The sequence below is a fragment of the Diadema setosum genome, chromosome 2, assembly GCF_964275005.1.
Source record: "Diadema setosum chromosome 2, eeDiaSeto1, whole genome shotgun sequence".
Classification (NCBI taxonomy): Eukaryota; Metazoa; Echinodermata; class Echinoidea; order Diadematoida; family Diadematidae; genus Diadema; species Diadema setosum.
Genome location: NC_092686.1, coordinates 29,147,026 through 29,170,175, shown reverse-complemented (window position 1 = coordinate 29,170,175; position 23,150 = coordinate 29,147,026). Strand labels below are relative to the sequence as shown.

The 23,150-nt window shown below is 36.5% G+C and overlaps 1 protein-coding gene across 1 annotated transcript in view; it reads right to left on the bottom strand.

Annotated features, from left to right (window-relative positions):
- The window catches only part of LOC140243956 (uncharacterized), a 70,696-nt gene that overhangs the window by 15,057 nt on the left and 32,489 nt on the right, over positions 1-23,150 (bottom strand). The window contains exons 12-22 of the mRNA XM_072323624.1: positions 18,019-18,141; positions 16,872-16,997; positions 13,969-14,085; positions 13,244-13,360; positions 12,582-12,710; positions 11,718-11,831; positions 6,921-7,040; positions 5,893-6,006; positions 4,484-4,609; positions 3,282-3,398; positions 1,914-2,039 (exon numbers count right to left, since the gene is read on the bottom strand). Of these exons, the coding sequence (XP_072179725.1) occupies positions 1,914-2,039; positions 3,282-3,398; positions 4,484-4,609; positions 5,893-6,006; positions 6,921-7,040; positions 11,718-11,831; positions 12,582-12,710; positions 13,244-13,360; positions 13,969-14,085; positions 16,872-16,997; positions 18,019-18,141 (1,329 nt within the window). The remainder of the gene's footprint in view (positions 1-1,913; positions 2,040-3,281; positions 3,399-4,483; positions 4,610-5,892; positions 6,007-6,920; positions 7,041-11,717; positions 11,832-12,581; positions 12,711-13,243; positions 13,361-13,968; positions 14,086-16,871; positions 16,998-18,018; positions 18,142-23,150) is intronic.

Sequence of the window (23,150 nt, the reverse complement as noted above, 5' to 3'; positions counted from 1 at the left end):
AAAGCATTCTTTTCTGAAGACTAGAAAGGAGTTGACTAATTTGTCCCTTCGAAAGGAAATGTAACAGATTTATAGTGCTTGAGTTAAGAAATAAAACAAACAGCCAAAATGAACGACGGCATTCACAAACATATAGAAGTCATGTTGATTTGGATATACTTTGCGGCTTCAAATTCATTCGCTAAGCATGTAAAGTGCTCAGTCTCGAATAAAAATGTTTGCTTAGTGTCTCTTCCGTTTCTTCAGATACCACGGTAATAAAAGGTGCTAACATTTCCATTTTGGTTCTTTTTAGTGAAAACATGAATCTTTAATACTGCGCGTTGTGGATGATCAAACAGAAAACAAGAACATTGTAAATAATAATTCTTGAAAATAGTGCCAGGCTGGTCAATAATACCTAATTGACACGTATCTCCGTAGTATAGAGCGGTACACATGCACGAGCTGAATTCTCCGGTATTCACATCGGAGAGGCACGTAGCGCCATTTTGGCAGACAGTAAACCCGCTGGTAGGGAAACAACCACCGGCTACATAAGATAGCAAAACAAAAATCGTACAAAAATAAGAAAAAAAAATATAACAACAAGACGAACGATATGATACCATTGACTATTTTATGTTGTAGAATATCCTACCTTGCTTGTTACTGTCTTCGTAACAGGAGCAAAAGATTAATTATGTAGCAGTTATAAACAGAAAACATGCCTGATAATAATGACAAGTACATTTATATATTCGGATGCGATTTGAACCCAGTCTCCACGTAAACGCAGGAGGGATGGTAACTTACACTTTCAACATAAATATATACGATGCGGCCAAATCGAGAAAAAAAAACACAATACTATCATTAATAATGAGAAACTGGAAAACTGAATGCTAGAAACTACTTCGCAGTACTAGTTGACAACAGCGACTCAGTCAGAGGAAGTCAGAGCAAACAACGAGCAGGAATAGGAGCATAGGTCGTACTTCACTGCTATACAGATCACCAAACTGATGATCAAAGTGTTGAGCAACTGATACAACAAACCGAATGGATAAATCTGCAATATCTTCATTACAAAGTATAGGTAGCACTCTCAATACATAGCTTGTTGTAAGTTAGTTTATTTTTATGACTCGTTAAGCAATCTGACAGATTGACGTGCTTGATATGAGGTACAATCTCAATGATTTGTACAAGCCTGGAGGTGCAGAGAAAGTGAAGATACAGGAATATCTCCTTTGCACTCATTATTCCAAGAGGCCCAAATGTTGATAAATGATTGCTTGGACAAATGGCAACATTTCGATTTGAGTATGCATCATTCCTCAACCACAATAAACCTAGCGAGCACCAGTTACTACTTCCCTTTCAGTATTTTGGCAGTAATCATTATGTGTGTAGGCAATAAGACTGAGAAACGGTATTAAACAAGCAGAAACACGCTTTAGCCAGTTTCTTTATCTGATAGATTTCACATTCAAGTATACTGAATCTGGCGACTAAGTTAGGCACAAAATTTGCGAATGATGGTCAATTGTTATTTTTCTATGCGGGACTTAAGTCCTAGGACTCCTGATATAATGGCATTGATAACAAGAAGATTTAAGAAGAATTAAAAGGATTTGTTCCGAAACCTATTACTGAAAAGTTCCACACAGGATCATTTCCTCTGAAATACCACCTGAAGTTGTTGAAATCAAGAACCTCTTTTTTGGTTTCCATATCAAAGCTCGATAACAGAACAGCTGGGAGCATGGTAAATCCAAAAACCCAACGGAATGGTAAGCATTTGATAGTCATGCCATAGAACCTACTCATGGATTTGCATAACGTGGAAAGAAATTCTACTCCTTCTCCAACACCTCCGTGGTACAAGTTTAATAGTGCCAATTCATTGTTTCACGGCAGAGAGTTCTTACCAACGCCACAGTTATCGCCGACCCATTCGTCAGCACAGGTACATTCGTAGCTCGGAGGAGCATCATCAGGAGCGGTTAACATGCACACACCGCTGTTGCGACAGGGGTTCGGGAGGCAGGGGTTCACTGAAAATCATAGAAACATGGAAAATAATGAATTACTCATATATAGATATGGATATTTAATTTGATGTCGTTGGCAACCTGAGTATGACAGAACTATAGTGCCATGGAAACAAGGTAAGGTCTAAGAGAAACAAAATATTTGGAGGAAAGATTTTAGTATATCACTGAAGGAGCATATTAGATATGACCGTAAATAATTTTGTTTAAGGCAATGTATTCTGGGTTAACTATTCTAACATGGGGTTGATAAAAGTTTTAGACTGTCAATGATGATGCTCATAATGATGATGATGATGATTACGGTGATAATGATAATGATAAATACAATTACAACAGCAATAATAATATTATTAATATTAATAATAATAATAATACTTATTATTATTATCATTATTATTATTATCATCATCATTATTATTGAACATCCTTACATATTATTGTTATCACTTTTACGATGATAATAGTAATAATCATATCAACATTTATTTTGATATCACTGCTGACAACTCAACAATAATGGTATTTGCGTAAATACAGATATCAGTAACGATTGTTTTGTAGCCATTGGCAAGCAATACCAGAAAAAAAAGGACCGTATCAACAAACTTCAAGTCAGAGATCGACAGAAAGCCTTTAACGTTTGCAACAGTGAAGAGTGTGATAATTGTAAAAATCTTTAGGCTTCAAAATGAAATCACATGGGGGTGATTGATTAATTTCCATCTGCTTTTGACAGATAGAAATTTATAACGAAATGTTCGAGTTGATGTGCGTTTTTTTTTTCATTTAGTTTTATTTCATATCCAACAGAAAATGATCACATTTGAATACATATAATAACACAACAATAATAATGAAAAACAAACTATGAACAGTGTTGCAAATTGTAAATTTCAAGACAAACACTGAAAAAAAAATGTTAGAGGGGACTGCTAAAAAGCAGAACTTGTAGTTTGCAGTCCCCTCATAAATAATCTAGTTAAAACACTGATAAAGCAAGGCAAAGAAATAGTAGAGTAAGGGAGAAAAGAAATACAAACATACAGACATGTAAACCAGTGTTTAAAAAAAACACGAGACAGCTCTCTTGTAATTAAAGAAAGAGAAAAAGTAAGTAGGGATTGTCATAAAAGCTTTGCCCCATTCATGGCAAAACAGAAAATCATCTTGAGATGAATATCATCGCGGAAAAGGAGGAGGGGGGGGGGGAAGGAGTGATGGGGTTGGGATGAAGTGACTTACTGTACTGGCAGTACTGGCCCACGTGTGTTGCTGGACAGTTGCAGCTTTCGAAAGCGCCCGTTGCTGAGTTGACGTTGCATGTACCAACACTACACGGGCCAGGAAGGCATCCCTGAGCTACATACATAGAAAGAAAATGTAAACAACAAAGAATAGAAAGAATGGGATGATTACGAAACAGCTGATTGCAACGGCGCAAAGAGGAAATAAAGACAAGTTAAAAGTTAGTCTGAAAAGAAAGAGTAAAAGTATAACAAGCACAACGGTGAAAATTGGATCAAAGATCGAATTGAAAGGATAAGGAATGTATGGAATTTCAAAGAATCGCTAATAATTTTGGTACAAAAGTTCTTGAACAGTTGGTATTGATATGTAAGTTTGTGAGCTGATGATGATGATGTTATCACCTCACAATTTTCCATCGATAAAGTTGCATGAATGGCCCCCCCCCCCAAAAAAAAGAAGAAAAATCTGGTCTGAAAGTATAAAACATGATAATTATCATTCCTAGTTCAATGACTTCAAGAGAATAACCAGTTAGATATATAAGGACATGAGACAAGGACATAATTGCATTTTAAAAGAAAAAGGAAAATTAGTCAGTTTTGAACTGTTTTGTCAAAAACAATACAAACTTCACAACTTCATGAGGTCTTTTAATTTTCATCCAATTTCGATCAAAGAAGGGCTTTCAATAAATCCTATCATTCAACTGAAAAAAAAAAACCTCTTTGCTCTTCGTTACTTAAATGCAATGGACGTTCATTTTTTATGTAATCTTTGATGTACGTATTTTTCCTCTTCTTGGTTTGTCATTCTTCAAATTCTTCAAAACTTTAACTTCAACTTTAACTTCAGATAAGAATTCATTTTAATTCATCTTCTGGGAATCTACGCCCTACAAGCGATGATTCCATGTAGATTCGTCACATGTATCTAGATTCTTTTATCCGTTCTATAAGACAACTCACGCATTCAATTCTTGTTATGTTTTATGGTTTATTTAGAAAACGTAGAATATACCGGAACAATAAGAAAAGCTTAATCCCCCCACCAAAAAAAAAAAAAAAAATGAAAGCATGCTGCTATATTTTTATTTTTCCGTTTCGTCCCCTGATAGTCATGATATCTACAAGATCAGGTGGGAAATGCAAAGGGGTGAAGCGGGGGGGGGGGGGGGGGGGAGCAAGGGTAACACTTACGTTCTTCGCAAACATCTCCACCCCAGCTGTCTACGCAGGTGCAGACCGGGCTTGCAGCAGAGGTGGAGAGTACATAATTGCAGGCACCGTTGTTTTGACATGGATTATTGGGTAAGCACGGGTTGTCTGCGGAAACGAAACGTAAAGATCGGGACAGCATTTCACATCTGTATTGGCATTATCTCCCCTACGATGTACATACAACAGATTAGATTCTATTGTCCCTTTGAACCTTTCATGGAGTCATACGATGACGAAAAAGACAGACCGACATTTTACCCTCTTAGGTCATGACACAAACCCTCCTTGATTTTTCTCATAAAGGGGCTGTGCAGTGCAAATACCTGTTGACTTGTATTGATTTATGATACTCTCGTGGCGAAACGAATATCTTAAAGGAATGGTATAGTACTGGTTGACGTGAGAATTCAGCTTGTATTTTTTGCGAGATACTTAGAAACCCCACTTTACATGCTTTATGGAATGTTACAAAGCACACAATTTTAAGAGGAATTCAAAGTTCATTTGATGAAAATTGTGTTTGAAATGGGTCAAAAACAAAGTAAAACAAAGCGGTCCTAACAGATGTTTTGGAAATCTCAGCCATTCCAAAACCAATTTTCATCAAGTAAACTTTTGAATTCCTTTTAGAAATGAAATAATATGTTCTTTCATATTTCATGGGAGTTTGTCATTATTTGAAAAAGAAAATCACATTAAAAATCGTTGGAAACCTCAAACCCCATCTCAACCAAAAGTTCATTTGATGAAAATTGGGTTTGAAAATTAAATGGGTAAGATATAAAAAACAAAACAAAGTAAAACAAAGCGGTCCTAACAGATGTTTTGGAAATCTCAGTCATTCCAAAACCAATTTTCATCAAGTAAACTTTAAATTCCTTTTAGAAATATAATGATATGTTCTTCCATATTTCATAAGATTCTGTCATTATCTAAAAAAGAAAATCACATTAAAAAGCGTTGGGTGAACTGGGTGAGATAGCAAAAAATGTAAAACAAAGAGGTCCTAGTAGATGCTTTGGATATCTCAGCCATTTCAAAACCAAATTTATCAAGTAAACTTTGAATTCCTTTTAGAATTACAATAATATGTTATTTCATATTTCATAAGAGTTTGTCATTATCTCAAACCTCATCTCTCAATCGAAACAGTACCATCCCTTTAATATGTGTCATTATTCTATGATAATATTTACACTATTTTCCTCGGATTACTTGAATACGCCCATTAAATGTTTTTTTTTTTTACTTTTGTTTTTGATTTTTACTGGTTGTTGTTGTTGTTGTTGTTGTTGCTGTTGTTGTTGTTGTTGTTGTTGTTGTTGAAAAGGGTAGAAAGGTATTCATTAATCAGCCTGCCTTGCCTACATGGCCTCCACGTCACATACCAAATTCGCAATCATTGCCGAGCTGAGTTTCCGGGCACGCGCACACGTAAGTGAGAGTTACTGCGTTGTCGGTACAGGTACCACCGTTGCACGGGTTGTCTTGGCATGGCAATCCTTAGCAGAAGGTAAAACAAATACCAATGTGCACACTCTCTTATTTCTGCTGGAATTTAAGACTATTTATTATAGGACCTCATTATCTCAACATTATATCTCACATACATTTTTCCCTTAGCGATGGTCTTCACCAGGTGATGTCTTACAAATTTGCACAAACTTATTCCCTTGCCATGAAAATAGCATCGCAGATTCCACCTTGACACGTCTGATATAACTGCGGTTTACGTGTGGAGGACACGTTTACATCAAGGGTTCTTCGTGACGATCGGTGTTTCAAAATGCATGTCTACCCTTCTAAATTTGCAAGTTGGTAGGGTTTTTTTTTCCAGAGACATAAACGAGAGTATCTAATGATTTTTTGTTTTGTTTTGATGATGGTGAAAACAAAAAGCAGAAACTGAATAAAAATCCAATCCAATCATGACATTACAAGTAATTCTACCGAACTTAATTGACTGACATTTACGGATTTCTCACCGACAGCAAAGTAAGACGACGGAAAGGAGGGGTCAAAGAAGATACACACACACACACACACACACACACACACAAACACACACACGTGCTGATTAGATTGACATTAAATACTTACATATATGCATATATATGTACATAATATATATAGATACATATATATATATTTTTTTTTTAATATATACACACATATAATATATATAGATACATGTACTGTATGATATATATATATATTATATAACATATATCTCAAAGCTCGACAGTAAGTTTTGTTTTCCTTGGTGGTCTCTAAACACTGATGGTGGCTGAAAAACAAAGTGTAAAGGTTGTTTGATAAAAGAAAACATAGCAATCCATTTTGAATCTTAGTTGCCCGATCAGGCTTACGGGCCACTGCCAATGTCGAGTCCTTACATCACGTAAAATGTACTCACTGTTTTCGCAAAATGTTCCCACATATCCCTCAGGGCAGTCGCATCGCGAGAAGGCCCCCGAGAAAGTATTGTGTATGCATGTACCTCCGTTCATGCATTGATCTGGATTACATCCTTGCGCTTTAGAAACAGTAGCAAATTTAAAAGCAGTATTGAAGATGGCACTACAATGTACTTTCAACAACTTCCGCTATAAACTCATATACATCGACAGAAGACAGTCTAACAGATGATATATTTGAAAAATGTATGAGTGGTCAAAAAGTGGTCAGAAAGAAAGAGTCTCTCAATTCACAATCAGTCATTGTGTTAGAATACTTCTTAGTGATCGTTTTGCCGCTGTCAAATTGACATGCATCAAATTGACATGCATTTGTAAATACTCAACACAGTGGCGTATCTAGGGAAAACGGCGCCCGGGGCAAGCGCGAAAATTGCGCCCCTAATTTCTGAAAAAGTGTTCATCCCCAACCCCATCCCGGTAGGGACTGTAAACCAAGTCCACATGATATTATGCTTTTTCAAGCACTTTAAAGGGGTCTGTTGAGGGTGATTTAAATGTAATGAATTTTGATAAATTTTGGCGAGCGAGCGCAGCGAGCGAGCCGAAAATTTTGGTATTTCAGCTTACAAAACATGGATTTTTTGTCATTTTTTTGCTAATCAAATCTTACAATTCCAATCAAGATATAATGACGGCCTTTGGCGAGCGAGCGCAGCGAGCGAGCCGAAAATTTTTGTATTTCAGCTTACAAAACATGGAATTCTTGTCATTTTTTGCGTATTAAATCTTCTAATCAAGATATAGTGACGACCTTATAGATAACGATTTATACCAACAAACGGAGGACTTATAATACTAGTACTCTAAATTAGTACGAGCGAGTGAGCCGAAATTTGCATATTTCCGCGTCATCATTACGTTTTGTTCTTATCTTTTTTGATTTGTTTTTTTTTTTGCGCCCCCCCCCATATGTTCGAAACGGTTGGCGTCCTCTCTTGATCCAATCGGCGATCGCTTCAGAACGAATGAAATTGCAGCCGCTGCTCCGTGTAACATTTTTCCTGCTTAATATAAAATGACATGTGTGAACACAATAGACATTGTCATTTTGTGCGCGTCATCGTCACGTTTTGTTCTTCTCTTCTTCTTTTCTTTTTTTTTTTTTGATAAATTTTGGCGAGCGAGCGCAGCGAGCGAGCCGAAAATTTTTGTATTTCAGCTTACAAAACATTGAATTCTTGTCATTTTTTGCTTATTTAATCTTACAATCCTAATCAAGATAATAGTGACGGCCTTATAGATAACAATTTATACCAACAAACTGTGGACTTGAAAAAAATACTCTAAATTGTACGAGCGAGTGAGCCGAAATTTGCATATTTCCTCGTCATCATTACGTTTTGTTCTTATCTTGCTTGATTTTTTTGCGCCCCCTCCCCCGCCCCGTATGTTCAAAAACCGTTGGCGCATTCTTTTGATCCAATTGGCGATCGCTTCAGAACGAAAGAAATTGCAGCCGCTGCTCCGTGAAACATTTTGCTTGCTAAATATGAAATGACATGTGTGAACACAATAGACATTGTCATTTTGTCCGCGTCATCATCACGTTTTGTTCTTACCTTCTTTATTCATATAAATTTTGGCGACCGAACGCAGGGAGCGAGCCGAAAATTTTTGTATTTCATCTGACAGAACATGGAATTCTTGTGTGAACACAATAAACATTGTCATTTTGTCTGCGTCATCATCATGTTTTGTTTTTATCTTGTTTGATTTGGTTTTCTGCCCCCCCCCCCCCCACTACATTCTCCCTCCCCCCCCCCTTTCCGGGCAAGTTTCTTCTTCTTCTTCTTCTTCTTCTTTTCTTTTCTTTTTTCTTTTTTTCTTCTTCTTCGTTTTTTTTTCTTTTTCTTCTTCTTTTTTTTTCTTTTTTTCCCCCGCTTTTTTGCGCCCCCAAGGAGTGGCGCCCGGGGCACGTGCCCCCCTTGCCCCCCCCCCTAGATACGCCACTGACTCAACATGATGTAATCATCTATCAATCTACATATCAACTGCATGTAAACGGGAAGGGAGCTGATTTTTTTTTTTTTTATTCTTTCAGTGTTTCCATGGCGTAATTCTGAAATGAATCAGAGAGAATGTCAATCCGACAACAAAAATCGTATGAACTTGAATTCTGTATGAATGATCAAACGGTCATTGCAAAGAGCGAACACAAGGAGCGCTGTAAGTTGTCGCACCATAGCTGACAATGTTTGAATCAATTAGAGATGATAAAAACGAAAGAAGTATAGTTCTTCAGCGACTCTTAATAGGAAAGCATCTACCTCTTTATCTTGGATAATTTATCTCTACCACGTTTTGATATATTAAACTGACAATCATTCGAACTGGATTATACACAACAATAAATCACGGATATCGGTTTAAAAAAAGAAAAGAAAACAATGACTACCATTTGCTGAAACAAATAAAAGTGGATATCTAGGTATACTGTTTTTTTTTTTCATTTTAAGAAAAATGGTCAGCATCAGATTCTTTCCCTCGCATTGGATTTTGCTGTGGCTCCCAAGCAAGTCGACCGGAAGGACGACTGAATATTTGTGAATGGGAAACATGTCCAGCCACGACACCATAAACCTCGGTTGGTGTAAATGCATAATTTATTTGGTTGCTAGTAGTAACCATGCATGATTTCGTTAAAAAAAAAAAACCATGTAAAACTTCAGATTTTTGGGAGATTGTCGTTGATGAACTCCGTCATCCCAATCGTTTAATACTCTGCGTGCAACATTAATTTCCCGTCCTGTAGGTGTGTGCATGAAATTGTGTGCATTTGACTATTTGGTACTGTCACATAAAAAGTTAATGTAAACCTTGTTTTGTATTGAAACCAACTTGACCATGATGTGGAATTGTAATTTATCGGCAGTGTTTCAATAAAACGCAAAAACATACGTAAACTGCAGTCGGACCCAATCCAAGAGAGGACGCATGTGCAGGTTCGCGACGAGCCGTCCGGAGTCACGGTACATGCCCCGCTGTTGTCACATGGGTTAACGTTACACGGATTTGCTGCAGGGGTGAAAGTGTACCAGGGATGCTATTAATGTTAACGATGAATGCAATCAAAATGACGTACGCATAAATTACTTCGTTTTGTGCAATACATAAAGCATCGTATTACAGCTGTACATGGATTATTTGATACGGGTAAGACACATCAAACACACAAATGCATACATATTTATATAGCCTATAATATGCATTTTTTTTTTCTGCAAAGATTTAAAGCAAATAAATAGAACATTCAAAATTGTTCTTATTCTATAATCATTAATATTTCTTACATTATAATTACCCAAGTGTGATTATTGGCAGACGTGTGTGATGATTAGGCTTATGTATGTGATCACAATCATTGAGATATACATATATGTATGTATGTATGTATGTATGTATACATACATATATATGATGTATGATATATGATACACGATATATATATATATATATATATATATATATATATATATATATATATATATATATATATATATTATATATATATATCGAAGAATCAAGAAATAAACTAGTAATGCATTATTTCGCCAATAAGAATGAGTTTATTGAACAACTCAAATTTTCGGTGGCCTCCACCTTCTTAAGGAGTCTCGACGGGGAAGAAGTCTCGACTTCTTCCCCGTCGAAGGTTCCCACCTTCTTCAGGAGTCTCGACTCCTGAAGAAGGTGGAGGCCACCGAAAATTTGAGTTGTTCAATAAACTCATTCTTATTGGCGAAATAATGCATTACTAGTTTATTTCTTGATTCTTCGCTATATTGGAGCCAATACGTGAATTCGCAACATATTATATATATATTATATACATATGTATATGTTTATATACATCACAGCACTGACATTTATTTTAATGCAGACGAGAATTCTGTTTGTTTTTCATCCAGATTTTCACTGTGAAAAGTTGTGTCTACGGATTTCGGTTAAATTTTCTGCTTGTTGGCTCATTCCCCTTGCTCCTTGTACATTTACGCGAGGCATTACAACTGGCATTGCAATTGACGAGTGCTGCCACGCCTTCAAGCTTGTGTGTATATGTGTGTGTGTGCGTGTGTGTGTGTGTGTGTGTGAGTGTGTGTGTGCGTCAACCGCTGCAGTCCCCATCAAGTTTTCCGTAATAGAAAATACTATTACAATGTTCACTGATTGTGACAAGCCTTTATCATGTCATACTGATTTGTATAATAACGAATTCAAAATGTACCCTTATTTTCATCATATTTGTAGGTGTGTTTTCTTTCTAAAGTTTTGTTCACGAAAAGGTTTCAGAAACCAAAAACTGAAATGAAATGTTAAGTACGGTATACAAAAAGGAGATGTCAGGAGTCGTGACATGGGTGAGAAAAAATACAAACGCACGGGGAACATTTTTGCTTAGCTCAAGATATCATTGTCAACACATTTGATTTGATTTATTCTCTGTATGGCATTTCCTCTTCAAATACATCAATTCTCTGCATTTTCATTAACACTGTACATATATAGCTTCACACATTAATAATATTATACTATTTTCAACAAATTTCGTCATTGAAGCTTGTATATATCATATTCAACTGTATATTATCATCAATTGCGTGCGTTACGTCTTAATTTGCATAGAACGACTGCCAAGAATAAGCACAAAGCTTGACAGTTCGGCAACCGATAATAAATATGCGTCGACATCGTCGATGTCGACATCATCAGCAAGCTGCAGGCAGCAAACTTACGGTATTGACATCTGTCTCCGGTGAACGTTGTTGGGCAGGAACACGTGTGAGCGTCGTTGGTAATTTGATTGCACGCACCGCCGTTTAGACACGGGCCGCTGGTGCACGATAGGACTGCAGTGATAAAAACATCGATAAATCAATGACCAACTAAGGAAGTAAGACACGGTCTACACAACTTACTACGACACAAGTTACTAGATGCGCCCCACGCGGCTGATCTGCAACGCGAACACCGCAAGGACGATCGACGCCTCCTTCCGGGTTGGACAATGGAAACAGCTGTCTCGCGCATGTGCAGAACACCATTTTAGCCTCAATAGAGTTGTCATATCGTTCGCGCCGCAGATCCAAAGCCGGCTATTATATTACCGGGCCTTCCTCTACATTCGTTTCTAAAGTAGATTCGAAAGATTGGAATAGAACCAGAAACGCAGTTTGACATTTGACATTCTCTGGAAGGCGCTCTTTGCAAAATAATGATACATTGATGATGCATTCCCTCGGCAGATGATGGTAGCTATAAATGGTACTTCAAAAAGCTGGAAAACTGGAAAGGGATTGAGTATATTTACATCTGCTCCTTTCTGACCAGCAATTATTTATACCATGATGCGTTCTTATTCGGTCATGTTGGTCGGATTATTTTTAATGCACTCGCCAAAATAAAGTTCGGATGACTTCTTGCATCAAAGTGTGCTGTTTGCTCTAAGAAAGAGCATGTTAATCCCTAGCATTGCAAAATGAAATAAGAATCTGACAATCGAACTCAACCCCATATTTGTGTATACTACTGCAATCCAAGAGAAAATGGTTCGAAATAGTACAAGTTCCAAATGACTAACATCATTAAAGCCATCTCACCTCCCTCGCAATTGACACCGTAATATCTCGTAAGGTCGCAAATACAACTCCGCGATGGCGGGTTGACGCCGTTGTCATTCGTTACACATGTTCCTCCATTTTGACACGGCCCACTAAGACACGGATCAACTGAATGACAGAAAACAAGACAAAACAGACAAAAATAATCAGGAGGGAAGGGGGTATCACGGCGGCTTCAGGTCATCATAAAAATTTTCTGCAAGATGATATCTTTATTGCTTCTCATGCTTTCAGTCTATAATCATACTCACTGCTTTCCACACGAGGCTTCACAAGCAGAGCGTCTGTTTTGACAGCAACGTGACATAATAATTTTGACCCATGGAGGGCCGACAAAATAATCGACTGCAGTCGTAGATTACTGAACCACCTCATAGATATAACTCTGTTTAAGATACAATGTGAAGCGCTAATAAATTATCACAACAACTCATTTTCACAAAAAGATTACTTTCGTCAATCATAATATCTGTGCACCGACCTATCATTTTTATAATCAGATCCCTAAAGAAACAAATCGAAAAATGAGACTTCGTTTTGTGTCATAACCACGTACAGTATCAAAAAAGCAGCATCTGTCCAAGTATTTCTCACTGATCTTTTAAAGGACTACTTCCCACAGAAAGAGGAATAACACTTACTGAACTGGCACGTATCACCGAGATAGTCAGAAGTACACGTGCATTGGAACGCAAAGCCCCCATTGAGCTCCGTACAGGCACCTCCATTTAAACAGGGGCCCGTGGCGCAAGCGCGAACTATCACAGAAAACAAACCAGCCAGAAGAAACAAATTTGATGGAGTTTAAAGGTAAAGGGTCAAAATAAAGCATAACCCCTTCTCTCTCTCTCTCTCTCTCTCTCTCTCTCTCTCTCTCTGTAGAGAAGAGAAACATGAAATCAACGTCATCACTGAAAAAAAAAATCTTAAGCTTGAACTTTTCTTTCCAGATGCCAAAGAGAGTCCCGAAACTTTGGTGTATGCGATGCAATTACTAGTAACCAAAGATGTTCTGCTATATTAGATGCAATACCTTGATGGATTTCTTTTTAAGGATAAAGTCTGACATATCTGTCATTATAAAAAAAAAAATGATCCTATACCTACTCGAAAATAAAGGTGTTCCCGTCTTGTTTTGATAAACAAACACGAAAATGTCAATGACATTGATACAAAGTCTAATCTAGCCACGACCATGCTGATGAAAAATTTACAAGAACTATGCACAAAAAACCTTATCAATAACGATAACAACAATCACATTCACGTTTAGTCAAACATACTGAAGAGTACACAATTTTACTGAATCATGACCATGATATTGTATGATAAACATGCAACTGCGCTCAAATCTGACCGCGCTTACGTGTTTGGCAGTTGGTTCCGATATACAACGAAGGGCAGTTGCATTGCTGGAAGGACCCGTCACTGTTTGCAACACACACCCCATTATTGTGGCAAGGGTTGTTTGGGGTACAGCCACCTGTGTATTGGATCAGAGAAAGAAAATGAATTGAAAATATCGATGGGACTGTTTAAGCTGTATACGCTTGGCAAATGCTTGGTGAGTACGAGTTCAAACTGTCGACTGTTGATGATGCTTACAATAGTTCTATTGCTTGTTATTTCTATTTGCCATTTCTTTTCCCGCGCTTTAGATAGATAGATAGATAGATAGATAGATAGATATTGGTTTATTTTGTCAAAGGGGAAATACATAGCAGCCAGAGGCTGAATTGCGTGTTCTTGATGTTACAAACGAAACAAAGCAATACGATACAATAATCATTCACATTAAACAGTCCATCCAAGAAATTGACCCTTATTACATATTCATATACTACAAATACAATTCTCTTTTAAAATACAATATTCCATCAACAACTAATTGCACATAAATAATTACAGCAGACAATAACAGCAATTGATTTAGAGTATCAAAAGACACAAATAGACCTGCGGTCGTATATGCACGTGTACATGTATAATATATACATAACATAATGTGCCCCATCGACAATGATAATAACTCTTACCAAATTTCAAATCAGATGCTCAAATACTACATAAATTAACAATATACTTATCTACCTTTTACTTTACTATCAGCTGACAGTAGGCAACTTTTTACAAAGAAAAAAAAAAGAAAAAAAGAGAGAAACAATAAACTATACAAATCCCCTACACCAAACTTTGAATAAACTGCTCAAAAATATCGGGGGGAGTCGGCCAAATCAGCTATCATTTTCACTATACAAAGAAAAATATCATATAATAACCGCATATATCAAAACTCAAATCAAATACTCAAACTCTTACAGAGCCAGATCTATCCCCAAAACTGCTATTTTACTTCATACCTCCAGCAACGACAAAAGATTATCCCCTCACACCCAATCTGCTATGACCGTCATATGCGCTGAATCCTGGTCACTTATAAGTAAAGAAAACATACGTAATCCATATCTGTTCGCCCCTTATAGAAAAAAAAATGATACTATCATAACAACACACTTTCAATACCTGACAGATTTACTGCAAATATCCAACATCCAAATATCACTTTACTCAAATATACATATCAAATATTAAAAACTCAGATGAACCATTCAATTTTCTTTCAAAACTGGATGTATGATATCCATAATATCCTTAACAATAAATTATCGAGAGAAAGAATGAGAGAGGTGGGGGGGGGGGATGGGGGGAGAGAGAAAAAAGATTGGAACCACTGTACTTGTTTTTGTCATATTCTTGAAATGATTTTTCTCTTTGTAGTGACGAAAAGCGTTCTGGATGTCTGGCACGTGCGCTGAATTCCTAGCCACAAACTTATTAAAGGCATTATTTACCATTTACAGATGAAACAAAACCGTAGTGCTTCAAAATAGTTCTAAAATGTGAAACAATCAATGTAAAAAATTGAATCAATGTTAACTTTTGTTAAATACACAAAATGCGAGCAAAAGTTATGACAAAAATATTTTTAGACTAACCGTCGAATTACAGTTATGGTTTAGTTGAGAAAATTGTGATATATCATTATATTTTAGGCTATATTACGAAATTTTATATAGTAGGATGTTCTGTGCTACAACTGACCAACACATTTATATGCTATTCTATTCTATATTTACGTCGATGTAGGGCAATTTGTCAATCAGTTGCAACATTTCTATGCATCAAATGTGATATATCGAACTTTATTTACACCACTGCTCCCAATGGTAAATAGTACCTTTATATGTCCACAGCATTGTTTTGCTTCATGACAGATTTGATGAGTATCTGCATAACTGTCCAATCTCCCGAACATGGCATAAATCAATACGTAACTTAATCTTAAATATATAGATCAATATGTATGTTTTCATATACGGGGTTAGGAAGTCAATCAGATATCATCCCTTTCCTTCAGATGAAGGTTCTGATGAGGCACATATAGGCCCTACATAAAAATATGAGTTTCAAAAATGGGTTAGTGTTATTTGGGCACTGGGCATTTACAAATTTAAGCTTTAGCGAGAAAAAAAAAATGTTTCTTACCCCTATTCTTTTTTATTGTTAAATTAGGTTCTATATTCAAAAGCCCAAAACCGACATATCCATTTTACAAACATCATAAATAGGATTCTAAGAGTCTGTAGGGTCTATATACGGTGTCAACAATATTAGTATAATGCCATACGTAACAGTAATTAGAAATATAAATCATCTTTATAAATGGAGGCTGGTTGTTAATATTGTCGCCCCTATTATCGTGTGACGATATCTGAGAAGAAGTTTTATTTGATCTTGAAAGATCTGAAACCATAACATATTTTCATCTGCCACTCCTACGCCCTTTACCCGATTTCAACGAAATTTGGTTACTTTCCCTAAAATTTTATTGCAAGCATTTCGATATATAGTTTAGCTAAGTCCGATATTGCTGGTTGCCATGGCACTCGTAAACTGACAGCCATGTCCGTCAGAGTTTGCGTGTTTTTCTCTTCCAATTTCAGTTGACAATGATATAGGATGAAATGGGGTTTGAAGATCCTTGATTTTATGTCTTATTTCCGAGGAACAGATAAAGTGTTTTGTCACTACTAATGGGGACTGCGTGGTAACACACACAAATATATTGAACATCAATGATCAATAGAAAGATAACAACACCGCTGGCGCTTGTAGATACTGAAATTGTTCAGAAACGTAATGCCAAAGAAACAGAGAGAGACAGAGCGTGCGCGGACCTGTGTAGGTCGTGTTCAAATTAAAACGTACCGATCGTGCACTGAGTGCCTGTCCAGGATCCCACACACGAGCATTGATACTGGGCGTCAGTGTTGCTCAGAACGACAAGGCAGCTTCCGCTGTTGGCGCACGGGTTGACGGGCACGCATGGATTAACTGTGCAAATGAAATATGCAACCAAAAACCCACGAATTAATACATCTCAAACACCGAACAACCATTGATTATCTCAAATTTCGTTGAGGCTTTATGCAGAGATGTTGCAAGAAGTAATTAAGGAGTAATCCACGCACTAACATCAAAACATGAAATAGGGAAAAGTAGACACTTAAAATCACACTTGTATAGGCCTACATTATGGACTGTTTATGAGAATGTTCAGCTCCTTCAAATTCTGCACAAATTTCATGTTCGAGACTGTTGGGAACTGTAAACTCCGTGATTCATGTCTTTACACACACACACACACACACACACACACACACACACACACACACACACACATACATACATTAAGGTTTTATTATCTTTTTTTTTTAATTGGGGGGGGGGGGCAAACAACGTAGTATTAATTTCAACCCTAAGTTTTACAAATCTATCTTTGCTACTATAACTCGTTACAACAAATTTGAAGTTGTTTCAAAGATAAAGTGAAGGATTTTATGTACCAATAAGTATGAAACTTGCGAGGCCACGACTACATCGCCACATTACAAATAATGTGACTGATATCAGGCCTACTCACCTGTGAAAGAAGGAATGCTCTTTATCATATGCCCCGTGTTAATAACACTGTCAATTTTCTGTTCAAGAAAAATCGTTTTCCCTATAAAACATGGAGTAGATTTTGAAGTCAAGACCGCGGACGGCATAGCTCGCATCACTTCCATTAGAAGGGTTACTACGTCATCACGATGTATACCATACCCCCACCACGATTCTCATTAGTCTTTAAAAATATGTGAACAGCAGCCGTTATTACACATCAGGCAAGTTTAATGCATACTTCCGAGGTACCAAACAACACTTCGGTAACAATACTAGTTAAAAAGGTAACGTCTGCACAAAGCAAAAACAAAACAACAACCAGCGACAACTACAAAAACACAACCAATTAACCAAATTTAAGAAAAATAATTTTGATAGCCCGTTGCCATTTTGAAGGGTCTACACTTACCGAATTGACAGGAACTGCCGACGTACTGGTCATTGCAGTCACATGTGTAAGAAAAGGGGTTAGTGGATAGGACATTCGAGCAGGTGCCTCGTCCAGAACAAGGATTCAGCGTGCACGGGTAAGCTGAAAACAAACAAAACGATGATGACAAAATGAGGAAAGATAAAAATACAGGCACACAGCTTTGAATTTACAACGACTCCCTTAAAGAAGAAATCCACCCCAAAAATGAATAAACTTTAAAAAAAGAAGAGAAAACTATTCCCTACAAAACAATACAAAAATTACAAATATCGGATAAGAAATAAAGAAGATATGTATGACATTTAGAAATTTCACTTTTTTCGGAAAACATTTCTTGACCAGTCCTTATGAATATGCAAATGATCGAGTTAATGATGTCATACCCTTACATTTTTTTTTTTGATTACATATGAAATTTGGACAAATTTTTATTTTTAGCTAATACAAAAAAGGCATGTTCTTATACCAAGCTATATCAGAGTTAACATTTGGCTGTTTTTTTTTATTTTTGGTGGTTTTAAGACAAATTTTATATTTTTATGGCTGAAATATGAGATTTTTTTTTTTCATTTCTGTGCATGAAGTGAATAAGAAATTGTGAGAGCATGACATTATCAACTTGCTCATTTGAATCTTCATAAGGACTGGTACAGAAATGCTTTCCGAAAGAAAAAATAATTTCAAAATTTTTGTCATTTCTATATTGTACTGAAGGTAATTTTTTCTATTTGTTGTGAAGTTTATTCATTTTTGGGGTGGATTTCCTCTTTAAAATGACACTTTTAACACGCTTTCTCCTTGACTGATATTTTCGTATACAAATGATGCATGGAACACAGTGAGAATTGGATGCACGAGTTTAACTTTGGAACTATTTAAACCCACAAGCGCAGCGAGTGGGTTTTATACTGTTTCCAAAGTAAAACGAGAGTACCCAATGTTATTCTTACCGATCCACGAAATAGGCCTGTTTATCATTTGTTATTATAAAATTGGTCCGTAAATTCTTGAAATTTAACCTCTTTCCCATCATGCGTCCAGTACACCTACGAGGCTTGAGCCATGTTTTAAGACAAGTTTTATATTTTTAAAGCTGAAATATGAGATTTTTTATTTCATTTCTGTGCATGAAGTGAATAAGAAATTGTGAGAGCATGACATTATCAACTTGCTCATTTGAATTTTCATAAGGACTGGTACAGAAATGCTTTCCAAAAAAAAAATAATTTCAAAATTTTTGTCATTTCTATATCGTACTGAAGGTAATTTTTTCTTTTTGTTGTGAAGTTTATTAATATTTGGGGTGGATTTCCTCTTTAAAATGACACTTTTAACACTCTTTCTCCTTGACTGATATTTTCGTATACAAATGATGCATGGAACACAGTGAGAATTGGATGCACGAGTTTAACTTTGGAACTATTTAAACCCACAAGCGCAGCGAGTGGGTTTTATACTGTTTCCAAAGTAAAACGAGAGTACCCAATGTTATTCTTACCGATCCACGAAATAGGCCTGTTTATCATTTGTTATTATAAAATTGGTCCGTAAATTCTTGAAATTTAACCTCTTTCCCATCATGCGTCCAGTACACCTACGAGGCTTGAGCCATGTTTTAAGACAAGTTTTATATTTTTAAAGCTGAAATATGAGATTTTTTATTTCATTTCTGTGCATGAAGTGAATAAGAAATTGTGAGAGCATGACATTATCAACTTGCTCATTTGAATTTTCATAAGGACTGGTACAGAAATGCTTTCCAAAAAAAAAAATAATTTCAAAATTTTTGTCATTTCTATATCGTACTGAAGGTAATTTTTTCTTTTTGTTGTGAAGTTTATTAATATTTGGGGTGGATTTCCTCTTTAAAATGACACTTTTAACACTCTTTCTCCTTGACTGATATTTTCGTATACAAATGATGCATGGAACACAGTGAGAATTGGATGCACGAGTTTAACTCGTGGACCCCTTCGAAAAACAGCAATTTGCTGAAAGGGCTATCCATCCCACAAGTGGTAAATAAATAAATACAAATACAAATAACTTTGGAACTGTTTAAACCCACAAGCGCAGCGAGTGGGTTTTAGACTGTTTCCAAAGTAAAACGAGGGCACCCAATATTATTCTTACCGATCCACGAAATAGGCCTGTTTATCATTTGTTATTATAAAAATGGTCCGTAAATTCTTGAAATTTAACCTCTTTCCCATCATGCGTCCCACACCTACGAGGCTTGAGCCATGTGTTCAGATTTTACCGGACACACGGCTCAGTAGGCCTATTGATCAGTAAAAATCAATGTATGATAATTGACCAATCGGATCGCAGAGATTCCAATGCCCATTTTCATATATTATGATAAATGTGCAAAGACGGCACAGCCAAAGTGAAAGCAGAGCATAATATACCTGCATCATAATAGTTTCCATACAACATACCAACATAATTTACACTGAATTGAAGATAAGAGTAATCATTTTTGGTGATAAATTAGGTGCCATATTCCCCTCTCTCATCCAAGCTGTGATAGCGTTAATGAAGAGTCAATGAAGAACGCAAGATCTTACCAACATCACAGTTTCTGCCGTAGTACATTGAATTACAGCTGCATAAGTAATCCGGCGGGCTGACAGATTCGTCGTAGGCACATGTGCCAAACACACATTGGTTGTTGTTTCCAAAACACGGGTTGTCTGTCAAAGTTCAATGTGCACGGATAATTTTGAATGTGTGAACTTTATTCACTGAAAAGCACAGAATCCGAGCTATAAAGGCTAATGACAAACAGGAAATGACTTTGTGTATAATCATGAGGGGGCTTGTTGCTTTTGTATCAACAATACTTGATATGAGACAAATCATTTGTCTGTCTGTCATAAGATGGCGATGCTGTTGAGATTAGATTTGAAATGATATGGAAAAGACCCTTACCACTCTGCCACCACATATTCCATAATTATTACGTCATTTCAAAGGTACTGTATGAGACTTGGAGCAGTGATTTAAAATAATGTTCGAGTGATCACATCTGATGCATATGTGTAGATGTGTAGGTCAGTTGTATCACAAAACATCCTACCATATAAAGAATTTGCAATAAAGCCTAAAATATAATGGAGATATTACTATTTTTCTCACTAAACCATAACTGTATACAGTTTAGTCTAGAAACAATGTACTTATTACTATTGTTCACATTTTGCATATTTAACAATACTTAACATAGGTTATACTGATTAATTTTTTTACACTGGTTGTTTCTATCTCCAGCTCACATTTCAGAACTATTTTGAAGCACTAAAGCTGGGTTTTTGTTTCATATGCAAGTGGTAAACAACGCCTGTTAATGCAAAACAACCACAACAATACCAACACCTTCTACTGCTACTACTACTTACTACTGTTGCTATAGCATACCTCCTCTCCTCATATCTACTTGTTTCCATTTGTTTCTATATAAGAACCAGCAGAACTTCCGATGTTTACAATTATATTATCACTGTTATCATGAGCGCTGCTACAGCTGTTTGAACCACTTCTGCTTCTGATATCGCTGCCACTATGTTGTTACTTCTCGGGCTTTTTTTTTTTCATATCCTAATTACAATTATATTCAAGATAGTCTTCATATCTCTTTCTCTTTATTTTATTTTATCAATTCCCATATTTTTATAATGTTTGTCTATCATGTACAACAATAATTTAAGTCCATTCCCTTCACTCTGTTCTTTCGTTCGTCGCCCCGTCTCCCCCCCCCCTCCATAGGCCATTTTCTTTTTGCTTATCAATGATATGACAGGACCCTACAATGCCTTGAGAGTTTGCAAATGATACTTGTCGTTCGCTGGTGTAGATAGGAGGTATAGTTGCTACGAACACCTACCGTATTGACACGTGGACCCGAGTTTGTCAGGCGTACACTGGCAGGTGAAGGTTGTCCCGTCTGCGCTCTCGGTGCAGGTCCCGCCCGCCTGGCATGGGTTGTTGGTGCAAGGCTTTGCTGCAAAGAAACGCAATGAATGAATGAGAATTCAGCGGGAAATAAGGAAGAAATCATCGAGGGATGCGTCTTTTAACAAAAAACAAAAAAAAAAACAAACAAAAAACAAACAAAACAAAACAAAACAAAAACAAACGATATTAACATGACGTGGAGAATGTACAATATTGAGTTGATAGGCGGGATAGCAATTCACGCTTCAGTGAATTTCTTGGACAATCGCCATTTTTGCAGTATTAGCGTGCAGCCACCACCCACCCCCCCCCCCCCACACACACACAAAATATAAAACAATAATACATTATTACAATTCGAGTACTATGGGTAAAAAAGCACGCCTGTAATAAGTTAGTCTGATAACTGGGATAAGAAAGAGTAAAATCTTTCAAGCACAACCGTGGAACTTGATCAAAATCTGATTAAAAAAAATAGGGAAGTTAAACAATAATTGTGAAATTTGATAATTTCTGCAAAACAATTATCGTATAATTGGTATAAAATTATGCAAATGATGAGCTGATGATGTCATCATCACACAATTTTCCATTACTGCACAAAAGAATGTCGAATATTCACTTATTCTGCTATTGAAGTGTAAAATGTAATGCTGTTCCTGTCTGACCATGCTGACTATACCTTCCGAATAATGATCAATCAGATATACATGTACATGTATTATGATTTGAGACTGTGGTATAAATGTATTCGAGCAAAACGCTGGAAATTTCAAGTTTTTGTGTACATAGTATAATGCCGAGTTGTATGGTGAATGACATCATCAAATCATTCATTAGCATAATTATTGATATGGACTGTACAAGAACCGTTTTGAATTAGAATTAGAGATAATTATAATTACTATAATCAAAATCTACCTTCAATTGTAGGCGAGTCTAAAGAAATTTTCACTGTTGCGCTTCTAAAATTGTACGCCTTCTTCATTTCTTTTTAGACTGACTTTTTACTAGCCCGGAATTTCCCTTTGGTAAAGATTGACGTCGGAAGTGCGTCAAGGGACCATACTCACGTGTGCCGCAAAAGATGCCTGTGTACAGATCTGTGCAGCTGCAGGACGCAAAAGCTCCAGTCTGAGAGTCGGTCATAC